General features: G+C 36.9%; 1 protein-coding gene and 1 long non-coding RNA gene across 4 annotated transcripts in view; one reads left to right on the top strand and one right to left on the bottom strand.

Annotated features, from left to right (window-relative positions):
* Positions 1–24,507, top strand: part of ATP2B1 (ATPase plasma membrane Ca2+ transporting 1) — a 65,461-nt gene that overhangs the window by 18,311 nt on the left and 22,643 nt on the right. For both annotated transcript variants that reach the window (XM_026058432.1, XM_026058431.1), the window contains exons 2-9: positions 10,952–11,361; positions 16,189–16,386; positions 17,249–17,503; positions 17,587–17,712; positions 18,089–18,232; positions 21,208–21,246; positions 21,620–21,781; positions 23,451–23,665. In XM_026058432.1, coding sequence (XP_025914217.1) covers positions 11,157–11,361; positions 16,189–16,386; positions 17,249–17,503; positions 17,587–17,712; positions 18,089–18,232; positions 21,208–21,246; positions 21,620–21,781; positions 23,451–23,665 — 1,344 coding nt within the window. In that variant the 5' untranslated portion in view covers positions 10,952–11,156. The remainder of the gene's footprint in view (positions 1–10,951; positions 11,362–16,188; positions 16,387–17,248; positions 17,504–17,586; positions 17,713–18,088; positions 18,233–21,207; positions 21,247–21,619; positions 21,782–23,450; positions 23,666–24,507) is intronic.
* LOC112962366 overlaps positions 13,542–24,507 on the bottom strand; it is a 60,244-nt gene continuing 49,278 nt past the window's right edge. For both annotated transcript variants that reach the window (XR_003252282.1, XR_003252278.1), the window contains one exon: positions 13,542–14,460. This is a non-coding gene — a long non-coding RNA (uncharacterized LOC112962366). The remainder of the gene's footprint in view (positions 14,461–24,507) is intronic.

The following is a 24,507-nucleotide window of genomic DNA, read 5'->3' on the forward strand; positions in this document are numbered from 1 at the left end:
TATGGGAGACAGTGTCAAAAGCCTTGCTGAAGTCTAGGTAGACAACATCCACTGCTCTCCCCTCATCTACCCAGCCAGTCATTCCATCCTAGAAGGCTATCAGATTGGTTAAGCACAATTTCCCCTTGGTGAATCCATGCTGACTACTCCTGATCACCTTCTTGTCCTCCACATGCTTAGAGATGACATCCAGGATGAGATGTCAAAAACTGTCTGTTCTTAAAGACTGTAAAGTGGTGTTCCTGGTTGGGGGAGAGGAGAATAGTAGTAGAAAAAGATCAGGAAAGGAAGAGGTGCTAGAACTGCTTGGAGTGCTGAGTGATTTATTAGGGATGGACTTAGAACAGGCCCCAAATGAAAACATTGCTTATCTAAATGACTGAGGTGCTATGAAAAAAGGGGAAACAGGAGTACATGAAGTTGTGTTCCAAACTCTGGGCTTGTCTGCATGATGGTTGTGACAGCAGGCTTTCACTTAATCTGATGCTTCTTCATTAATCTTGACGCCTGTTAATGCAGGTAACTTGTCCTACTGCAAAAGGAGAAGGTGGTAGAAATAAAACTGGCAGAAGACAGAAGTTTTGATGTTATTAGTGTTGAAGACAGTTATTTCAGAACCAATATGGGTGAGAGTTTTATGCTTAGATGTTGCAGTACAGCTGTACTTTTAGTCATCTGAGGATGGTGACAGACTGCAGATGTGCTGCTTGACTTATTTGCCCTTATGAAGTGCTATGGTGGGTATCTCAGCTTAGCCTGTGCATCCTATTGTGATACTTAATAGTGCTTACACACCCATTGTCTGTGGCTGAGAAACAAAATCTGCAAAGAGAATTATTTATTGCCTCCGTATTGAGTGGTGCACTAGTAATTGTTGAGTAACTACCACTGATCAGCATCATTCTATGTATAGATACTAATAGTTATATTGCAGTTATATTTAATGATATTAAAAAAGGGGGCGGGGCAAAAAACTTGCATAACTGAGAAGGTTTCTTAAAGGAGTGGCCAACAGGGTGTAATACTGCAGGCATCATGGAATCTTAGCCTTTAATAGGGTGTCAGACTCTAGAAAGACTGAGAAATGTAGTCATGATGAAAAACTATTTTTGAAAGTGGAAATCTGTCCAAAGGATAAGGCAGTATGTAGCCTCACTAAATGGCAAAACATAATGGATAAATACTGCAAGGTTCAATTTACTTGAAGGTATTTCTTAAACTATACCAGAAGGAGGTAGAATTGATTAGTAAGCTAAGCACTCAAGATTCATCTAAAGAACTAAAGGGATTCTTGATATAATCTTAATAAAGGAGTTTGAGGGGGAAAAAAAAAATCCTGTTCATTCCTTGCAAAGGCATAAAGTGGATTCTTAAATTCAAATATTAGGTTTTAAATTTAAAAATAAAGCAAAAAAACCCAACAAATCAGTGGGAGCAGCAAACTTATGAGGTCTCTCATGAGTTTATGGTAATTCTGAAGGCGCATATTTGGCTGCTTAGGAATAGAAGGTGGCAAATGTAATGGCTGCTTTTGAAAAGAGTTCTCTAAGAACAACTTGCTTTACACCACGCAAGCTGGCTGTTTCTAGTAGGAAAGGATTAATATGGCACACGGGGGAAGCTACCATGGCTTTCAAGTTATGAATATTTCAAGAAGCAAGATTTTAAGAGCTGGACTATAGGGATAAACTGTGTTGTTGTATTTCCAGAAAGCTTTTGAAAAATCTCAAGATGAAGCTCTTAAACTGGTGCGTTATGGGACAAGAGGAAAGTTTCTTAAGCTTGGGCCCCAAGAGGACAAAACAAATATTCTGCTTAGCTTCATGGTGTATGCTTGTTGAGATTGGTGACCAGAGCTATATGTTTAGTTTCCAAATTGCTGCTTGCAGGGAGGATGATTTGGAGGACCATCCTCTACTAGATGCTTAGGGAAAAACAGATCAACTGTTGCTCACTCTCAAGCAGGTTGTTGGACTAAATGGATGATTGGACACACAGATCTGACTATGCTTATATTTTTACACTCTACTAATTAGCATATAGAATATTTCTTAATGATGTTTCTGTATAACACTAAACAAGTACCTTAATAGACAGGACTCATTGTCATACAGAAAGTAACTACAGAAGTAATTAGATTTAATCTCATTAGGCATAAGTATTTCCTAGTATTCTTAGGACTAACTTAAAATTTCACTCTTCATTTCCTGGAAACAAAAGGAATTGAGTAGAGATGTATTTCTGCCCTTTATTGCCTGAAGATAGAAACTTTAACTCTGTTTTGGCTTCTAACTCTAAAGAGCTTTTGGCAGCTCTTTGTTAGCACAAAGTGTGATTACAATCAAAAGCGTACAACTTCACTTAATGGATATTGATGTAAAAATACTTTGTAGAAGAAAAGAAGGGCTGGGATGATAAATGTCTTTTTCTAGCCAAAGCGTTATATGCAGTTTAACTTGAACATATTGTAATTTAAATGGGCACAACATGTCCTAAAACTAGGTATGATCATTTCTGGTATTCAGAACTTTTTAAGTTGACTTTGAGCAATGATTTTCTTCCCTTTCCTTCTCGTGAGACAGTAAGTAGTACTAGTGAAAATGTCTTTGTTCTTAAGCTCAAACTGACTAAAGCAATTGCAAGGGTATGCATGTATATTATTGTGGAAATTGAAAGATGGAAGTAAAAATAGCCAAAGATAATTTCTGAAATACGTGTTTAGATTAGAATTTATTGGAAGCAGAGTTAGAGGCAGCAAAAATTAGAAGCTTTGTAAAATAAGGTAAAAAGAGTTCTCGACAAACAAGTAATCTTCCTGAAGGAATAATTCTTATGAGAAAGTCAGCTGCTGTTTTGCTCTAATGTGTCGTAATTATTGACAGAATTGACTTGCTGGACATATTTCTAACAGTCATGCACTAAGCTTTAAATGCAGCAAGTAAATAAAATCCAGGAATCCAGCTGCAGCTCTGCTGGATGAAATTTGGCACAATTTCCTTCTTACTTTCACTTTCATTGAAACCTGGCTCTATATAACAATGTCATGGGCTCAGGACATGCCTCATTTAATGCATACATGACAGGTTTTGTGACTACAATGCATCTTGCAATTTGGGAACTCAAGCGAACTCTAGTCAAATGATGGATTACTTAAGTGGTATGTATTATGCTACCATAATTCATCCAACTTAATGGTGGCTAAAATTACAAAACAAAGTTTTGATAAATACTGATGAGAAATGCATGATAAGTTGTTCATGAACTTAATGTGAATATTTGTCAATGGATGACTATTGTACAAAGAGCGTCTAGTTTTAGGGCTATGTATTAAGTTATTAAGATGACAGACCAGGTAATAGAACATATACTGCAACATAATTATCCTGAACAAATATTTTTAGGCTAAACTGTGCAGGGTTAAAAGAACTTAATAAAATTCTCAATCATTTATTTTTAAGACTCAATGGATCTGAAGTCAAGTAAAATATTGAGCTTTAGGCAAACATTTTTTTTCTCCTGTTTTAAAACACCAGTGAATGGAATTTTGTGATATTCAAGGCTTGTCTTCAGTCATCAGCTGCCTTAGTCCAAATTTTGGCAGTTTCCTTCATCGCAAGTTACCTGAGAAGTGTGACGCATGTAGTAATGCATGTTAGGTACCTGAAGGAAATAATGCCTACTGGGACAGAGTTATATCTGGAAGTTAGAACTTTTTTTTTCTGGGATTATAGTCTTAACTAGAGCCTAGAGAAGAGAAGGCTGAGAAGAGATCTTATCAACGTGTACAAGTATCTGAAGGGAGGGTGTCAAGAGGATGGGACCAGACTCTTTTCAGTGGTGCCCAGCAACAGGACGCGAGGCAAGGGGCACAAACTGAAACACAGGCAGTTCCATCTGAACATGAGGAAAAACTTTTTCACTGTGAGGGTGACAGAGCACTGGAAGAGGTTGCCCAGAGAGGTTGTGGAGTCTCCTTCTCTGGAGATATTCAAAAGTCGCCTGGATGTGATCCTGTGCAACGTGCTCTAGGTGACCCTGCTTGAGCAGGGGGGTTGGACTAGATGATCTCCAGAGGTCCCTTCCAACCTCAACCATTCTGTGATTCTGTGAACTTGGAATTACTTGGTATTATAAGCACTCCAACAAAAAGGCTAAATTTGACAATAGTTCATTCAATGTCATTGCAGAGCAAACAGTACATGATATTAGTAAGAGGAAATGCTGAGAAGGAAGCTTCAGGGCCTGTGGGTGGAAAAGGAAAAAAGCTATTTGAACGTTGGTCAAAACTGTAGACTGTAGTAAACCCTTCAAGACATCACTCTGTTAATGATTATTTGAAGTGATTAACTTCTGTTTTCAGAAAAACATTTAAGTAGTAAACACTTAACTCTCTTCTGCATGTATTGGTGACTTGAAGTGTTACCGCTGGAAAAGAAGTATTGGGGTTCTTGTAGAGAATTCAGCCTTAAAATGTGAAATATGAAGATATGAAAGCCTAATATTTTAAATGCTAATATTTTAAATGCAATTTGACAAGCTGGTGATAGCATGGAGTTTATTCTCTAGGGCTTTCCAGTATGTCTTACAGTTTGCTCCTTGAAGAGTGTTTGTATATTTCTGTGAAGCGCTGCTTGTTTGGTCAGTCTTTTCTTGCATCTATTTAGTTCTCTCATATGCAAGTCAAAATACCTTAAATTCAGAAAGCTCATGATTAGTTTAAGCTTTTGAGAAAATAGCTTTTCTGTTCAGAAAGACTGTCCTATATGGTACTTTCCAATCTCTTTTTAATCCAGCTGTCATTTTGGTCTGAATTTGTTTTGCTTCATGAGTATGGAAATGCCATGACTTGGAATATGCACAGGAATATAAGGCCTGCTCTGTTGATTGATGGTATAAAACAGTGCCTGATCGTTTGCTGGGTTCCTGCAGAGGCTGCAGAACGAGCTGCTTCATGAGGTGGTAGTGTTCTTCATGCCTTGCATGACCTCTCATTAAGGCAAAGGAGAACTTCTCAGATGACTGTGTATGGTAAATTGATCCAGAATTGTTTCTACTAATTGCCAAACGACTCAACTTTAAGACTTTTCCTTACTACTACCAAAATAGGAAGGGAACGAAGGGGAAGTCCTGTGCAAGAACATTGTTAATTCGTACTAGTGAATGAACTTCAGACTACAGAAGTCTTAATTTGTTAGCCATCATTTCAATAAGAAATAGTTTGGGGTCTTAAAGAGAAGACACTAGTACTGGATAAAATCACTATTACAAAAGCGGCAGTCATGCTAGGCATCAGCAATCCTTTAGATAAGTTTGGTAAATGTAAATACCGGTGTATACATCCAACTGCAGAGTCTTGGAATAACAGCCAGTTTTTATGTCAGTTACATCTGCCTCATAAAAGATTAAGCTTCACAATGAAATCAAATTTCTCTTTGAAAACTCAACAAAACTTGTGATCTTCTATTAACTTACCTTTTAGAACCCAGAAATTGTAATAAAGAAAACTTGTCAATGCAACACTCTTGGGCACGTTTGAGGCTCAAGATGATGAACTAAAAACTATTTCTGTTTCTAAGCATCTTTCATGATTAAACATTCCCCTCTTAGCTGTTCAATCTCTGTTCACCTGTTCATCCCACTGTCTCTTCATAAGCCAGCCTCTTTCAAAAGAGATGCCTACACTAAAACAGCAGTAGCATGCTGCTGAAATGATACAACTCCACTAATTGTTCAGTTAGGCACATTTTAACATATAGGATAATGACCTCTAAATGCATACTCTGTTCTGTGTGAACCTTCTGTTTTGTTAGCATTCATTTGTATTTTCTGTGAAATAGTTGGTGAGCTTCTGTACTCTTCCAAGTAGGTATGAGGGTCTGTCTCTAAAAAGTAAGATAAAACTTACTTTCCAGAGTGGAAGACCTCAGAAGACCTTTTTTCAGCATGTTCAAGTGCATTTCTTAGTTCAAATTACTTTCCTTATCAAGTAATAGCATTACAAGCAGCTTTGATTCTTTTCCTAAGATATGTGCACTGTGGAAGTCTTACCACACCATGTCATGTGATGGTTTGAAGCTATGGAACATATATTGTACTGTGGATTTCAACCTAATGTAAGCAAAAGCATATTATATTTTTCAGAATGTTTTAAAGATATTATTTTAAAACTTTAAAATAAATTAATATGGAATGAGAACTGAAACATACAGAGACAGTTCTTGCCACTGCAACCTGTTCGTATGTAGATCTGTTCGATCTCCGTTGAACTAATTAGCTTAAACAAAGGCTTTCCAGAGATAATCACTTTGTGAATCTTTTCCTATATTACAGCAACCAGCTTTAGTGTGTTGTTGAAGGTCATATGCTTTGCATAGAGGAGTACTAGGCAGTGCCTAAAATTTGAATGCACAGAGTACAAGTGGATGTATAAGTTAAACTGAATTGTGCAGAATAGGTAATTGTTGGAGCTTTGACTTTTGAAGGCAAATGAGTTGGCTGGAGTGTCTTAAGATTTAATTTTTTTGAATATTAAAATACATTTCCTGTAGACTGATGTCCTCTATGAAGCACGTATGAAATGCAAATTAAGCAATAGGAAAGACTTGGATAAGGGTTCTGTTGGTATACTAGATCCTGTTCATCTGTGCAATAGTAAATGTGCCATTTGTGAACTTTCCTACTTGCATTTGATTGTCAGCGTGCTGATGCAGCAAACTATTACTTCAAGCTGGCCTTAAATTTTACAAATGTAGAACACATTATAGCTTCCTTACAAATAAAACATTTACTCTTACTAAATACTTCTGCCTATGAGGGATTATTTCTGAAGTCCTTTTTGAAGCATGCTTAACTTTCAGGGCTGTCTCAATCGTAGCTTTTTCAGGGAAAGGAAAAGTAACACGACTTTTTTCATAACCATCAACTGTTTAGAGTGTTGTTACAAGAACACTTCAAGAAACATGTTTATCGCTTCTTCTAGATTGGTTGACGCAGTATGGCCTGGTGGCACTAAAATGAGTTTTAAGTCTGTAGTCTTTTCATGCTTTAGTGTAATGTAAACTTCTACATGTAATGTAAACTACATGTAAGTTTCTATTTTGAGTTTAGTATTTTTCTGAGCCAACTGTGAAGGTTCATGAGATTTTGGAATTTTTAGCACTGGCAAATATTATCTAAATCTTGTTTCATGGATTACAATCTTGAATTACTATCTTCATCTGGTGACAAAGCTCACTTACTCAGTAATAAATATTAATTTGATTTGGGTAACCAATCTAAGGTGCAGTACTCTTCATCTGCAGCCATGGTCAAATTGCATCAGTCATAGCAGTCAAACTGTTACAGTCATAGAAGAGCAGAGTCTTTCCAGAGGTAATTGCACAAGTATCTGAATCCTTCCGCCTAGAAGGATGTGTACTATTTCCATAAGGTGTCTCATCAATACAGGTTTTTATTCACTTGAGTATGACAGTTGATAGCTTTAAATAAAGTTACTGAGAGTTTTAATGATATGTAAACATAGGATTATTTAGAAGTTGGTGTGCCTAATAAGACCTACTTCTCCCTCTTAATCATCTTAAGTTCACTTGTTTTGAGCTGGATACTACTACAGCTTTGAATTAAACTTTAAAAAACAGAACTTCAGTAATGGTACTTATTGACTTCCAGGTAGGGTAACTGTTACCTGAATTTAAAATTTGGGATGTTAGCAGACTGGAAGTTTGAAGTGAATTGCTTTCAGTTATTAAACCATGTTAGAGAACAGTTGAAAGTGCCACTATTAAAATTAGTGAGTAATAAGATGCAAATAGATTTAGGGAAGGCTGGAGTGGCCACCACTGATAATGCTTCAGAGTTCATGTTACTCAAATAACCTATCTCAAATCGCTATTGAAAAATTGACTTCAGAAAGGAACACTGATCAAAACAAATAAAATCTTGTGCTAGTTGAAGTGATAAATATAATTACTGTAAGATCTTATGTGGCTTAAAAATATACTTTCTTTTTTGATGGTTGAATTTCACTGCTTTTAATTTCATTATGCATTGCCACCTTCTTACAGAAGTGGACTGTTGGAACTTGCTGTAACAGGAAGCAATTGAATTTTGCAAGGTTTGACATCAGCCTGAGTTGAGGATATTACTTAAAGAAGTTTGGAGTGAAATTCCTCTATAAGGATCAGCAAAGAAACTAGGTTAAGATTGGTCCATCCTGTACCTGTGTGCTGAAAGGCTTTTGTATTGTCTGTTGAGGTAGACATTATTGTTGCCAGGTAGAGATGGGCTCCCAGAGCAGATCCTTTCTGATCTGATTTGGTATAAAAATTGCCATGTTTAACAAAGTATGCAGGATTTGGAGCAAAACTGCTCATTATCCAAAATTTGAAGAGTCTTTCCACTGTTCCTCTGAATTTTTTAGATGGATATGCAGAGTAGTCTACAACACTATTACAGCTGATCTGCAGAACTGCACTGATTTTGTTGTATTAATGCAATGTTATTGAATTTGTGAACCCTAAGGAGATATGTTGGTGAGTTATGACACCACTGAGGTACTTCAGAATGTTTGAGAACGCCTTTCATATAAAGTATTAGTAATAGCTGGTCACTGGACTATTAAGTCTTAACACAAGTAAATCTAGATGCGTAAGAACGATAGGATTGGAATGCAAAGCACAGTATGAACTACTAATTAAGCAGTGTTATCACTCTTGTGGTAACTTGTATATGAAAGCCATATCAAGTCTTGCCATGGCTTAGTAGTAAGTCTCAAAGCATTTCAGTGACTAGAGCTGTACTTTTTACTAACTTTATGTCTATTCTTGGATTTGGGTATATTTGGGCATCAAGAGTGCAGAGTTCCTGTTAGAGGCTTGATTGAGCTTTTCTTAAGTCTAGTCAACATTAATCATAATTGAGGTAAGCTTGATGTAATTAGTTGTGGGGCATTCTGCTTGGTCTGTTCTTGCCTCATTAGCAGCTGCTGCAGCTTCTTCATAGCTATACCAACTTAATTTGCCTGATCTGCTGCTGCTTATACTGCCACAGCTCATGATCAGATGCTAGTTGATAAAGTCTCCTAGGCTACTGGCTGGCCAACAGCCTCCAGCTTTCGGGCATTAGATGAAGATGTGGTGTGGTTTTAAAGAACAGTCTTTCAAAAATGGTTTGCGTGAGTTTCTTCACTTAAAGCGTACTTTGGCAGAGCATGTTATAGTCAGTTTAGAGAACTATGAAGAATGTGTGTTGATCAAAACAATGCCCCTTTAGCATGCAGGTTAACACCATCATTATATTGTAATCCATTTTGCTGTGTCCAGTTACTGTGGAGAAAGTCATGGAGGTTTAAACTGAATTTATAGTTAGTTACTCTTTTGCTGTTATGCATAAAACTTTCAACATACTATATGAATATTGCTTTATGTGTTTTGTATCTCTCTAGAAAACAGCCACAAACAGTGCTCTTAACAGAATCTTGCAGCGATAGGGTTGTACAACTGCTGGAAGTGGGAACAGTCACTCCAGTGTCTTTCAACATTCTTCAGTGCAAACTCCATACTGTGACTCTGTGCTTAAAATGATAAATAATCCATAACTTAATTGTTTTCAGAAGAGATGAGCAGAGGACTGAGACTTTCCTGGAAACGGTCTTTAAAGTTTTGGTAGTTGAGTGCTTGTGCCAAGACCTCTATGTAGACACAGTGGTTTAGCCAAACAGTCTTCTGACCTGACAAGGCAATAGCTGATAGTCTTTTCTTTGTTTGACTCTTGTTTCTAGATGAGCTCCATTAATTTTTGAAATGTGTTTCTTATGAGGCCTGATTTTCTTGGTTCTAGGAAAACAGACATACGACACCTAAAGGTCTTGTTGACCTGGAAGTGTCCAACTTATTGTTCATCTGAGGCTGGCAGCCATGATGTCTCATGGGGACATATATGATTATTTGTGCTCATCCTGCCATGTTATGTTAGTAAAGCTGATCTACAGGTCACTCTGGCATGTCCTGTGCACAACAGATCTATGTACAGACATGTAAAGTATGTGTTCACTGTTCTGTCATGTAGATGCATGTGTTCATACAAGATATGTCAGCTGAGCATAAGTTAAATGTTAAGTGCCTGTTCAGGCTGAGAAACCTGTGGGTAGATGCTAATTTCTCAGCTACAGAGTTCTCACAATCAGATGGAAGGCCTGATCGTAGTCTCCCTATCACTTCTGTAGGAAGGTGGTATTGTGCATTTTTTTTGCTCTGTTCAAAGGAAAAAATGCAGATGATGTGTGAGGCCTGAGCTGTGATGAAATAGGATGGAGGGGGCTATAGATGTCATGAAAGTTTGGTCATGAAAGTGCATTAAAACTTAGGTCTGCATCGAGATACATTCTGTGTACTACAAAAGTACTTCATGTGTGGGTTAGTCTAGTGTTGAAACTGTTATTTTTGAGGTTTACACAATTTGAGTTCATGGGAATGCACAAAAGCTTGCTTAGCTTGAAGTCTAAGATGATGGTTTCCTGGTGCTTTGGTGATAAGTTGAGGCTTGTAACTTGAGCGTATCCATGCCCCGTGTGACATCCATCGGTGCTGAATGTTCCAAACTCCATTTTCCTTTGAGACTGGTTTACTTCCTGGTGCTCTTAAAGGTTTCCTGTTGATGATGAACCATATGGATGTCCCAAGCAAAATTCAAGACTTAGAGGCAACAGCTGTTATAAGAACTTAATGATTTAAGAAAGTATGATAATGCAGTAGATTTTGAGACTACAAATATCAGTTTCATACCTTGTCACTCTGCCAGCTGAATGCCTACTAAAAATATTATAGGAAATATGAAGAGCTTGTCCTTAAGCAGAAATTTGTTCTGTAACTTCAATACAAAGCATAGGATTGTATTAAAATATATTTCAGTGTAGCTGCTGTGTAACTGAATATGTATTTATTTATTTTCCTAGACTGTACATGCCATTTGGCTTGGGAACAGAACTCGCCATGGGACAACATCAAAGATACCTCTCCAGAAGGGGTCTTTTACTTGGGTGATGTGTCTGCTCTCCTGACTGTCTTCATACCCAAAGGATTTATTTTCCTTCTGGAAATATTTTAAATTGAAATCTTATTCCTTACTGGAAACTTTCTACACTAAAGACTGCACGCATCATGGGTGATATGGCAAACAACTCGGTTGCATATAGTGGTGTAAAAAATGCTGTAAAAGAAGCTAATCATGGAGATTTTGGAGTCACTCTTTCAGAGCTCCGTTCTCTTATGGAACTTCGAGCTACAGATGCACTGCATAAAATACAAGAATGTTATGGAGATGTACATGGTATCTGTACAAGATTGAAAACTTCCCCAAATGAAGGTAAGTCAATTTTCAGGCTGTTGTTGAAGAAACTCGATTTCAAAAACCTTGAGTCAAGCAAACTAATTCTTTTTATGTAATAAGGTTTATAAAGGTATTTAAGTTATTTAATTTTATAATAAAATACTGCTTCTTACTCCTCTAAGGCAGTATGATAGTTCAATATGTAGTAAATGAGCAAGGGTTTTCAACTGGTCTAACTGCATGTGCCATTTTGCATTAGTGGCAAAGTCGCACTTTGGAAGAAACTTTTTTGATGGGGGGATTCAGATCTGAAGTAGCAATGCAACATGGCAATGTTTAACATAGTCTGAGCATGTAAGTCTTGTGATCCGCTCATGTGACCTGTAGTTCTTAATTCAGATCATGCTATCATAGAACACAGGGTTTTAATAGTTTTATGCAGGGCTTTTTGATATTTGTGTGTTGTTCTTGCATTCCTTAATACAGCAGTTTTAAAATTGGAGACATCTGTTTTCTAGCCTTACTGTATCAAATTCTTAATAATGGGATCCAGCTTTTAAATAGACAGTATTTCTGTAGGTTTCACTTTACATAAAATAACTACTTGATACAGCTTTAAGCACTAAGAGGTACTGTGACTTTTTGGTAAGAAGTATGCAAAGTGACCACACAAACTTTATTCTCTTGAAAAAGCATCTTGTTTAAAGAAGTCTTTGCCATTTCAGTCACACTTCACTGAATACCACTGAGCATATCTGATGCTCCTCCTCTCTAGAATTGTTGCTTCAAGATAGACTGTGTAAATGTTAAGGTTAAAAAATAATAATAATAAAATAAAATTTAGTCTCCTCACTAAGACCTTTCCAGCACTTTTCTTCAAGATCTGCTTATCTTACATTGTTCTGCTCCAGCTGAAATGAAAGCTGAAGGCTATCAGAAAAGAAATATATTCAAGTCATGTCACTTATGCTATTTGAGCTATAGTTAGTATCCTGTACAAATCTTTCTTGCATATGGTTATGTAACATTAATAACTCAAGTTTAATGGTAAGTCATGCTGTTGCTAGTAATTCCGAAGATCCGAAATCAAGATTTTGGCAAATTGTGGTGTCTCAGTGTTTAAGTGCTCATGTAACTGTTATCCAATGCAGCTTAATGTTGCTGGCAGTGAAGCACCTGCTCTCTTAATCCTGGAAAACTATTGCTTTCTAGTCTTAAATGCTACAGAAAGGTTTGTCTCCTTGCATCGAGAACAGCCTGCTAATGCCTTAAGGTACCTTTGGGTGCATCTACATTTTGTCTCAGGTTGCTTTTGAAGCCAAACTCCTGATGTCCCTTCTGATGTTCGCATCATGAAATGGTGTCAGCATGTGAACTGGATTCCTCTTACTGAACAGAAGGATTTCTCTAGGAGATCAGCTATTAAGAGTGACCTGCCAGTGAGTGTTCAGTGCGTGGGACTAGACCAGAGCTAGTCTGAAGAAAATTTAAAACATGAGTAGTGCAAAATTTTGGTGATGGAAAGAGCTGTAGTTTTCTACAAACAGAAACTGAAGCAAGGGTTAAATCCTGTTTTACAGTAGTCTGCAAGGCGTCTGTTCAAGGACTACTATTACTGCAAGTAGATGAATGCATGATTGTAGGTGGCCTTGATGCACCGGGCACAAAATACCTAGGAAAATGCAGAATTCACATTCTTTCTCATCTGCTAACATGGTTGTTAAAATGAATCATGAGTGTGAATGTACTGAAACTAGAATAGCTAGATGACCTGTTTCTGAAGCAGGGCTCGAGCTGTAGCGATTGTTCTACTGTACTGAAAATTGTGATCAGAGCCTTTCCTTTTAAAAAGGATTTGACGTTTACATGTATTTAACTGATGATCACAGGACAGTGCAATGACAAACTTGATAAAAGGGCATAATTTTGAAGTGCAAGAGTAGCTCATAAATGCGACAGACTCAGCAGTTAAACTTGGTAATTAGCTCTAAAAGGTTAAGAAAGATGGGTTACAGAAAATAGTGTGCGTCTTCTGCAAAGGTGGTGTTTTGGTTCTAAATCATGACAGGAATTTTTAGAGAAACAACTTTTCCTTTATAAGATAAGTTGCTATGAATTCTCTTGGAGATATTACAGTGTAGAGTCTTTGCAAGAGTAATACTAGCACTCTTTATTGTCAAATTCAAGTTGTAAGAATATAAATGGAGAGATTTCCAGTGGAGAAAATCTATACAAGGCTATGTAAACGGCTCAGTATCATAGAAGCTCTAGTTTTGTCGAAACTTGTGTATAAATCTGCAAAGACTTACTACGTGGCTTCCTACTCGGAAGCTATCTGTATGACACAATATGCTGACTTGCATAACTGCTAGTGGCTTCATAGAAAAAATACAGATAGCTCTGAAATACCATACAGTGGATGAGAACACCTTGTGTGATTTCTTGCTTTGAAGCTATTGACAGTGTAAGGCAACATGTTTTCAGCCAAAAGGTGGATCAAATCTACCTGACTTGAAATGAAAAATGGGAATTATCCTTTACCAGTGCTACTAGAAAAGACACTCTGAGCAGACTTTACTGCTTAGTATTTAACGTTTGTCATGTCCTTTATGTGTACAAATGTATGCATATACAAATGTGTACGAATGCAGTTGTTCCACAAATACCAAAAGTAGTAAAATCCCCACTATATTCTGGGGAGATGGACCACCAAAACATCAGTGTTTCCACAGATCTACATCATCTTGATTCTATAGTAGTATCTACTTCTAGATTTCCAATAAATAATTTTTAGACAAAGCATGAACTAGTCACTTCCTCAGTATTTTTCCATCTTAAAGCCAAATCACATAAATGACCCTCATTAAAATACATAATGAACAATATAATGCAGTAGTTAGACCTCAGGCCTGTCCGTTATGAACGGTTGAATTACTTGCCATGTGGTAGATGTAGCAAGCTCAGTAATTGTACACAATTGCTTATTGTAAATACTAAAAATTCAAATGCTTTTTTGTCTTTGCTAGGCTTATTTACTAATCTTTCAAGTGGTGCTGGTAATACTTTGACTTTAGGTTTGTTAGAAAATGCTTTTCATTCTTCAGAAGCCTTTGCTGTATACTTCTTCCTGGTACCCTGTGAAGAAAGGAAGAAAATGGTGTCGCAGGCATTATGCAACTAATCTTCTGAACTCTGCCATTTAGGAAGGATGAGATAACTGGCTTCTGATACAAAATAGCAATATATTGTGGCCTTTTGGGATGGCCAACCTGTCCTGAGTTTGTCTAGATCCTCTAATACGACTTAATTCTGAAAATGGTCTCGCTGTGTTCCTTTTTTGAGTTTGAGAGAAACAATAAGCATCTCAAAGCTTAGACTTCAAGCGAGAAGTGTATTGTTATAGCTAAACAGTAAAAGTGCTCCTTTGTATTAAACCTCTAGAGTTGTGAATCTAAGAATGCTAGAACAAATCTAACATATATGCTGAGTATGTTTATTTCTTTTTGATGTTGAAATAATTACACATTTTGCTTTTCAGTTAAACAATTATTTAGCAGTTTTTAGCATTTAAAACTGAGCTTCATGCTTCAGTAGGCTTTGAAAAGTGTCTTGTTATATCATGTGATGCTTTAAGGACATGTCTGTCGAAGATGTGTCCATTAAGAAATACCACTCTTTCGCTATGAAAACCAGTTGCAATTGTCAGTATTCTTAATTACCTAGTATGTTTATAAGGCCTTGATGTCACTAAGTGATTGGGTTAAATGTTGAAAAATTGTGATTAGGAAAACTGTTATCTTTAAACAGATACTGATCATAACCTTTGTGGGACAAGAGGGTTGAAGTATCTAGAACTCTGGTTGGTATATAGCTAGAATTGTGGCCACTTTGCCTTCAGAAAGGAGTTGGTTGATAAGTACAAAATAGTGTTAGATAGGTGGAAACTGCTGAAGAAATAAACAGGAGGTATATATGGCAGACATTGAGTGAATGGTGTTGTACTAAATATGCTTGGTACTCCTTTATCTTTAAGGACTTAGTTAACTCTTGAAGTGTGTCATGCCTTCTAGTGAAGGCCTCTGACTCTTAACTGCTAGTGTCCCTCAAGCATGGTCCTGGAGTTGAGGCAGTGAAAAGGATTCTTAAAGAAATATGCCAAATAAGTAAGAAGATTGGTACAAAGTTTAGGTGACAAACCATAAGGGATCCACTGGAAAGTGCCATGTATGGGCTTTCTTTTTATATGAGAGAAGGTATGAAGAGACTCAAGCTTCAGAACAACAAGCAGCTGCTGTCCAGGTAGAAGGATGTGGCAGCACCATTACATGGCTTCCTGTCACCACATGATGCCTGGATGACTTCACCAGACTTATGATAAATGTTAGATTAATTGTAGAATCCTAGGATGCTATCTCTGAATACAGAATCCCTACGGTGGGAACCAGAGTTGGCTTCTCAGGCTGTGATCTTGTTAAAACTGTGATGCTACTCAGTCTTTACAGTAGCAACTCTACTAATAATCTTGTCTTTCAAACTGTTTACTTTGTACTGAGGTATGCCTGTTGCTAGTACTCTCTTGCTATGTCATACTAAGTGCAAGTAGGTAGACTTTCAGCTTAGTTTACATTGGCAAAGTGTGATTTATTAAATGTAGTTATTTGCTGTAGTGGAACTGATTAAGGGTGATACTTACATAATTGTGTTTAATGTATAGTTTTTCAGTATTATATATGAGTATGTAATACATACGAGTATGTACAGAGTAGCACTTGATTCCCCTTCATGAATGGGTGATCTTAATCACTTCTAATGTGAAGGTGAAAGGCAAATAAGCATCACTAACTTTGTCTTCTTATTAAATAGGTTTAAGTGGAAATCCAGCAGATATAGAAAGGAGAGAAGCAGTGTTTGGGAAGAACTTTATACCTCCTAAAAAGCCAAAAACATTTCTTCAATTAGTATGGGAAGCACTACAGGATGTTACACTAATTATATTAGAAATTGCAGCCATAGTATCCTTGGGCCTTTCTTTTTACCAGCCTCCAGGAGGGAATGAAGCATGTAAGTAAATGTTTTAAAAAGTTGGTATCTACCTATATTATGTTACTAATTTTCCTGGTCTAGCACAGCTATCCTGTAAATCTGATGGGGGTAGCAAGTCTGAAAAAGCAGCTTATTATTCCTTATTGAGAGAATACTACTAAAACTCTAATTTGCCTTAAAATGGCAACATGAGTTTTCCCAGGTCATTTTCCAGGCTGTTGATAACAAAAATAATAAATACAAAGTGCTTAGTGAAGTATTTAGTGAAGTAAAAGCAGCAAAAACAGTAGATTGTCTTGAATCCAGTCATGTTTCTGTGCAAGTGTTTTGTTAGCTTTGCCTCAAATATATTTAAGCAATTTATAATTTGTCATGTGCTTTCTGTGGAGAGTCAGCATATCTTAAATTTTCCTTGACTTAGACTTTGACATTGATAACTTTCCAGTTTAAAAAATGAAAGCTTATTTGTAGTTCTAAACAAAAGATGGAGGGATCTGGCCTTTGTTGAACTGAACTTTTGCAATAAGATCTGGCTTATTAAGATAAAAGTGAGGTAGGAAATGTTCACAAAACAGAAGGTGGATAACTAGTTTTCTAGTCTGGCCTTCTTATGCCATCATTTAACAAGATAATAAGGACTGGGTAGCTTCCTGTATCAGCTTCCTTTGTGTTCAGACAAGCAGGGGTATAAATTCTAGGTGATATAACTTCATGCACCTCTAACTTTCAGGTTCTCTAGCTTTGTGATGTATTACCCCTGAAATTAAATCTACAGTTGTAAAGAAGGCTAGCTAGTAATATGTTCTTTTCTTTGGCTAACTTTTTTGTTTTATGAAGTAACTGTTTATGTTAACTTGCATTTAAAATCTGTGTTCTACAGTATGCGGATCAGTGAATGTTGGTGAAGAGGAAGAGGAAGGGGAAACAGGCTGGATTGAAGGAGCAGCAATCCTCCTATCTGTAGTTTGTGTGGTATTAGTAACAGCTTTCAATGACTGGAGTAAAGAGAAACAATTTCGGGGATTGCAGAGCCGAATTGAACAAGAACAGAAATTCACAGTCATCAGAGGTGGCCAAGTCATCCAAATACCAGTAGCTGACATAATCGTTGGAGATATTGCACAAGTGAAATATGGTAAATATATTTTTAAGTTAAACAGTTAAACTTTTTTTTTTCAGTAAGGAACTGAAGTCATCATCCCTAATGATCTGTTTTAGGTGATCTCTTACCAGCTGATGGTGTACTCATTCAAGGAAACGACCTCAAAATTGATGAAAGCTCACTGACTGGAGAATCTGACCATGTTAAGAAATCTCTGGACAGAGATCCTATGCTGCTTTCAGGTGTGTGACATTTGAAAATTCTTGAAGAAAGTGATAAGTTTTGGGGGACTGGTTATTTAAAGTTTTGAGGTTAAAATCTAGCAACCTGGACCTTATCTATGGTGACTCCTAGAAGTATCCAGAAACCATAGCACAAGAAGTGCAAAACTCCATCAAAGTGACCTGACTCTTAAAACTCACAAAAATTCTTGCTTGTACAGTTGCCTTTTTCTCTATTTATTTTCCAGATAATTTTGGCAGTTAAATCTCTTGGAAAATGCAGTAATTTATGCATGGTCTTATAGGTTCTCAAACTTTGTATTAAAAAAACTATTTACTTTATACTCTGCAGTACAACTGTTGAAGTTTCAGTGGAAAACCTGATGCAATCTTTCAGGTACACATGTGATGGAAGGCTCTGGAAGAATGGTAGTTACTGCTGTAGGTGTGAACTCTCAGACTGGAATCATCTTTACTTTACTTGGGGCTGGAGGAGATGAAGAGGAGAAGGAGAAGGAAAAAGAGAAGAAGGACAAGAAAAGTAGGTATCATAATCTTAAAGGGCTGGGAAGGGAGGGGTGAACTGAATATTACTGGATGCAAAACTGTTTTAGTTATTTGGAGCCAGAAAAGTTCCCGGTAAACTTCTTAATACCTCATGCTTTCTGTATATTTCACAGATGAATGATCCAGTGACCTGAAAGTGTACGCTACTGTTAATAACTGTTGTTATATGGATTTCTAATTAAACTTCAGTTATCATTCGATCAATTATAGGTTGAAAAATTGTAACTCCTAACCAGCCTTATGGCATGTAAATTGTTACGCTGCTATCTTGTGCAACTTCTATGTGCATTCATGTTTCATAGCAAACACTTGTTTATGGCAAACAGTTTATTAGCAACAATTGAAGCTAATGAGTATCTAGTTCTGCTTTTAACAGATGGGAAATGTCCTGTATAGTGAGTTCTTTTATGGCAAATGTGCCACTTGAAGGGGAACAGCTTGAATCATTGATAACATAGTGCTGAGTTTGTGTATAACTTAAACATAAATATGACCTACTTTGGTGAAAGGTGAGTAGACAGTCCTTTCCTGCCAACACTTTTCTTCCAGAGTTGAAACTTTGAATGCTCAGATTTATGTAAGACAGAAACCTAGTGACCTTTTTCTCTAAATTTCCCCTCCACCCCAGCCTCCCAAAAGAGAGAAGCTTATACCACAGAGCATCTTAGAGCCTTTCTGTGAAGTGCAAAATGGGATATCTTCCTTACTTTGAGGGGCTTGATCAATAATCAGTATTAAAAGATCACTTTTCTAGGCCATAGCTTTTATCCTATCTGTATAAGAATCAGAGCTTAGTAAAGTTAACTAGTAATGCTTTGATGCTAGCTCTTACAAGGCATGGTCAGGACAGAGCTTCATCACAGCAAAATTCTTGTAGAAACTGTTGTGAGGTCTACTGGATGAGACTGAGCCTACAAGGACCCTTGCCAGAAAAATATACTCCTTTGTTAGAGTAACAGAAACAGTAATGTAAAGCCATACAGAAATGTGTTTAGGAATCACAGTGGTCTTCAAGTTAAGGAAAAGGTTGTTGAAATGTGTGCTCTGTGCAGGACCTAGGATTGAACTGTGCTTCTGTCTGGTTGGCCTAATCCATAAATACTTAAATCTTTAGCCCTTCTTGAAATTTACTTCCAGTTTATAGTTAGAGTTTCAAGCTCAAGTGGTATAATGAGGAGTAAAAGTTGAATTGCAGCACTGCAGGATTTGTATAGAATAGTTTCCTTTTTCTCTTACAGAGGAAGGAAAAGGAAGCAAGCAATACACCAGCTGCTGCAGGAGATATGGGAAAGATCATAGCTCTCGTATTCTGCCACTATATATTATTCTATAAGAAGAAATCTTTTTGGAAGATAGTGCTTTGGTGTGTTCTAGGGCCTGAATACTTGTTTGTCTCCTGAGATGGATAGCTTCCTCTTTTGCTTAAGCTGGAAGCATGAGAACCTGAATTTTACCAAGGAGAATCTTAAACTAAATTGACTTCTCTGTGAATGTTAAGGAGATTAAAGTGGCTATTTTTAGTTGTCTGTATCTGACTTGGTTCAGAGTGAAAGCCTACAGAGATACAGGGAGTTAGGAGTATCTCAAGTATAGAATTTTGTTAGGAATGTTAGGAAAGACAAAAGAACTGGGAGAGAACAAATACTAAGTTAACAGATAACAATGAGGTCTTAAACTGAGTGAAGTGACACCTTCTGGAGAAGACAAACATGTTTTTCTCCTCAGCTATTCTGAGGATGCTGGAGGGAGTCTCTTATGTGTAGAAATTACACAGAGGACATAATTGATGTCATTGCTTATCAGCGAGTAATACATCAGAATTACATATGTCAGATACTTGCTAGTGAGGCTGCAAACTGTGGGTTTTGTTCAAGTTCCTCAGTTTCCTGTTTTCATTTCAAGTAGTTACTGTAACCTTGGCTTTCTCTAGTTATGAGAAGAGCTGACACTTTTTCTGTAGATGGGGTAATATCTAAAACCTGTTAACCTAAAAACCCAAGCAAAAAAGGTAGTGACCCCCATAAACTACACATATGATGCATAGTTCTTCTAGTTAGATTTAATACTTTATTCATGAATCAATATTCATTATTCTAATGTCCTTCTTTATGATCTCTTGCTGAACTCCATTTCTGAACAGAGGTAGGAGCGATATTTTATTATGAACTTGAACTCTTCCGTTAGTGCTCTAACATTGGTATATTGCCAACAGATTATCTTCATGCTTGTGTAAATCGGGTTAGCATAGATCCAGTAATCCAGTGCTCTGCCTCCATTAAGCTTTGGTGTGGATTTATAAATATTTTATACTGCAGTAGCTTCTGCAGTGTTGTACAAGAGTAGTGCTTCCGGAAATGAGATCTTACAGTTAATTATAGTAGTAGTCAGATAAATTTGTCAAGAGTTGGAAGAACAAAGAGTGAGACTGAGGCCACCAGAATCACTTTAACATAGCAAATTCCTTTTCTAGAAAAAGAGCTTAGGCAAGCCTTTTAAACGTTTCCCTCAGAGGTAAATTGCTACCCTCTGCAATCACCTTCCCACCAAACATATTTCAATAGGGCAGCAGTCTGGCCAGGCCAAGCCTTCTGCTGTATTTCTACCTATTCGCTTATGAATGTCTGTATCAGTCGTCTGTGCAAACTTAACTATAATAATATAATACTGCAGGAAGTCTTGTAAGGGAAAACTGAAGTCCAAAGAACTGATGTGAGCTGCTGCTTGCTGCCAAATGTACTGTATAGTATTGTTGACTTATATTTGAAGTCTCAGTTATGTCAGTCTTCTGTCTCCAGTGTTTCAGATATCTATTTTTTAAATGCAGTTGCTTTAGTGCTTTTTTATTTTTTATATTATTATTATTTTTTATTTTCATAAGCCTAAACATAGAAATAGACTTTGCATGACTGACTTAAAATATAACTTGTTCCCCTCTCCCCTCCCTGACAGGTAAAAAGCAAGATGGAGCTGTTGAGAACCGTAATAAAGGTAAATGCAGTTTCTGTGCTCCTTTCTTAAAGTCCTTATTTTCTGAGAGTGTATATAATAAATACATACTTCATATGAAAATACATACTCAGTAGTTAAGTCCAAAATGTTTATGCTAATGATAGCATAAGTGAATCTGCATAAAACAATTGCTTAAATGAACATGAGGGTCTCCAAATGGATACTGTGGAAGTAACAGTTAGCAGTGATTTTGAAGCTATCTTGTTTAAATATTCAAAGATGTTAGGGCATCACTGGATAGAAGGTACCAAAATACTGATGTTTAGTGGAGACTGGGATTATTGAGCTTTGTAAGTACCATTGACTTCAGGTATTTCAGAATGGCTAAACTTTATTTGCTCACTACTTCTAGCTAAAGCTCAGGATGGTGCAGCCATGGAAATGCAACCATTGAAGAGTGAAGATGGTGGAGATGGAGATGAGAAAGACAAGAAGAGAGCAAATTTGCCAAAGAAAGAAAAATCCGTTCTCCAAGGCAAACTTACAAAGCTAGCAGTTCAGATTGGCAAAGCAGGTATGATTTAACACTACTGTCTTTATTTGATGTTATGCTTGAATAAAGTTGGAACTTAAATAGCTCATAAGAGGATAACTTCAGTAGCTAGCCTGGACCAGTTTGACCATTTTAAGTGCAAAGTAGCAAGGTATGCAATTATGCTTCATGCACGAAGTGTGCTGATGGTTTGTCAGACTGCATTATGGTTTGTTTGTTTGTTTTCTTCTTGATTTAAATAAACTCGCAGTTTAGAGTCTCAGCTTCTAGGACAGAACATTCCAACTTCATACTTTCATAACAGTTGCCCAGTGTGATCTTTAGAAAGGTATGGCACTTAATGATTCACCTAGAGAACTATAAATTGACTTAGTCAGGTATGTGGAAAAAGTAGTAGAGACAGTCAGGTTCTCTCTGACACTTCCAGAGGCTTAGGATTTTTAACTTAACATATGCCCCACCAGTAATAACAGTTTTACTGACTTTCCTATTTTTTCATTTCTGTTACTTTCTCTATCAGCTAATTTTTCAGCTATCTGTCAAAATATTTGATAAACTGTTGCTTATTGAAGATAAACTAAGACAGCAATGTAGCTCAGTGCTCAGGAATCCCTGAGACTAAATTCTAGGCTATATTGCCTAGCATGCAGAGGTTTAATTCCAGTATTTCAGGCTTTATTTTGCTGCATGTAGAATTGTTGAAAGATTCATATTAGAAGGGACCTCTGGAGGTCTTGTGAACAATCTCCAGCTTAAAAAGGGCCGGCTTCAGCATATGTGTTGTAAGACAGTTATGGAGTTGAGGACAAAGCAATAAAACTTCTAGCTTTAGCACTTTATAGTTATGTATCTCATTGTTCTTTTTCACTGAGAAACTTGTACTAACAAATACTGAATAAAACCTCCATGATATGTTTAATGTAAATTATCTTCAGTAGTGTTGTTCTCAAGTTTTTTTCATGTCTCTCATAAGTAAGAACCCTTGCTGTTCCTTTTGTGCCTTTTGACCTCTTCTAATTTCCTACACACTCTTAATGTTAATCATCAACTTTATGCATGCATTTTTCTGTCCTGCTTCTTTGGGTTGTTCCTTACTGAAGTATTTTTCTGTGAAGAACTGACACCTCAGTGATTCCTGTTCCTCTATTTGCAGCGAAGCCTGTTTTCCTTCATTGCTTTCCTGTGCTGTCTTAAGTGTGCCACCCAGCTTGCTAACAGTAGTTTCTCCAATTTACCCTCTCCAGTTATTTCCATTTTATTGAACACTGTACTTACCTTCCATACTTAATATCCGACCCTCCCCAGGAAGTGGGGTATGAACTGTTATCAGCTTTCTGAGTAACACACCAGTATCATCACTGAAGACCTGTTGAATTCGTTATCATTCTGCTTAATCATAGATACTTAGATACTAATCTTTCCTGTTCACAATTAGATCTAAACTTTTCAACTAAGTGAAAGCAAAACAATTTTTTTTTTTTTTGGTAAAAAACTGCATGAGGAAAATAGTCAAATTGGAAGTCAGAACTGCTCTGCACTACCCCTATGCTTCCTGACCTGCCTGTCTAAAAACTTTAACTGTAAACTAAATTCCATAAAGGCAGAAGTCTTTGTACTTGACTTATGCAGAGTCTGTATTGACAAATGTTTAAGATGACATCTGAAAATGGTTTATTCTCTTTTTGATAAGGTTTATTGATGTCCGCAATCACAGTCATTATCCTTGTGCTATATTTTGTGATTGATACCTTCTGGGTTCAGAAGCGACCATGGCTTGCTGAATGTACACCAATTTATATTCAGTACTTTGTGAAGTTTTTCATTATTGGAGTTACGGTCTTGGTGGTGGCAGTACCAGAAGGTCTTCCACTTGCAGTCACTATATCCCTGGCTTACTCTGTTAAGGTAAGTGGGCAGAGGGGGAACAGACTTTAAAAGTAGGTAGGTGAATTCATCAGCCCTAAACTCTCGGTTGAAACGTGCTGCATCAGAAGCAGCATGTTTCTAAGAGACTGAGGGAGGCTCGCTTTCCTTTCTTCACTTAACTGTACAAGAAATCCACCACAGTATTTTTCTTAATCTCAGAATTCACACTAACCTAAACAGTAAGCAGTGACAGCCTATTGTCACCAACTAAAGATGATGGTGTTTTGCCATTTGGATTCATGTTTTCTTACGGGGTGTGAGGTCTGTTTAGTCCTCTGATACAATGTTATGATGTTAACATTAGCCTAGCATTTGCTTATAATAAATTGATGTATTAGAGTTTGTAAATAATACAAACTTCTGTAAAACTTAACTTTCACCTAACTAATATGTTAAACAAGCAATTACTGAAAAAGTTTTTAGATTATTACTCCTTGAAGACTGGGAATGACTTCTTATTCTGTTTCTGAATTTTGCAGAACATAGCATGGTATTCATTATATAGCATGCTTTTTAAACTCATGTTCTTTGTCATCTAACACTTCTTCCTGCTTCAGCATCCTGAAACTGTTTTGAAAATGTCATTATATAGACAATGGCTGTGTATGCTCTGTTTTAAAACTTTACCAACTTACAGTACTAACTTGTAGTAGCCTTCCTATTGTAGTATTTGAATTTACTCTGCCACTTCAAGGGTAAAATGCTACCCAGACCTGCTAGGTAAAGACTTTAAAGCAATGTTAGACTTGTGAAACTTGTGTACTGTTCACTCTCCTAGCAGAAATACTAGGACTCCAGTTTGTATTTGATGTTAAGTCTGA

This window comes from Apteryx rowi, unplaced genomic scaffold (assembly GCF_003343035.1).
Source record: "Apteryx rowi isolate R43461 unplaced genomic scaffold, aptRow1 scaffold_147, whole genome shotgun sequence".
In the NCBI taxonomy this organism is placed as follows: Eukaryota; Metazoa; Chordata; class Aves; order Apterygiformes; family Apterygidae; genus Apteryx; species Apteryx rowi.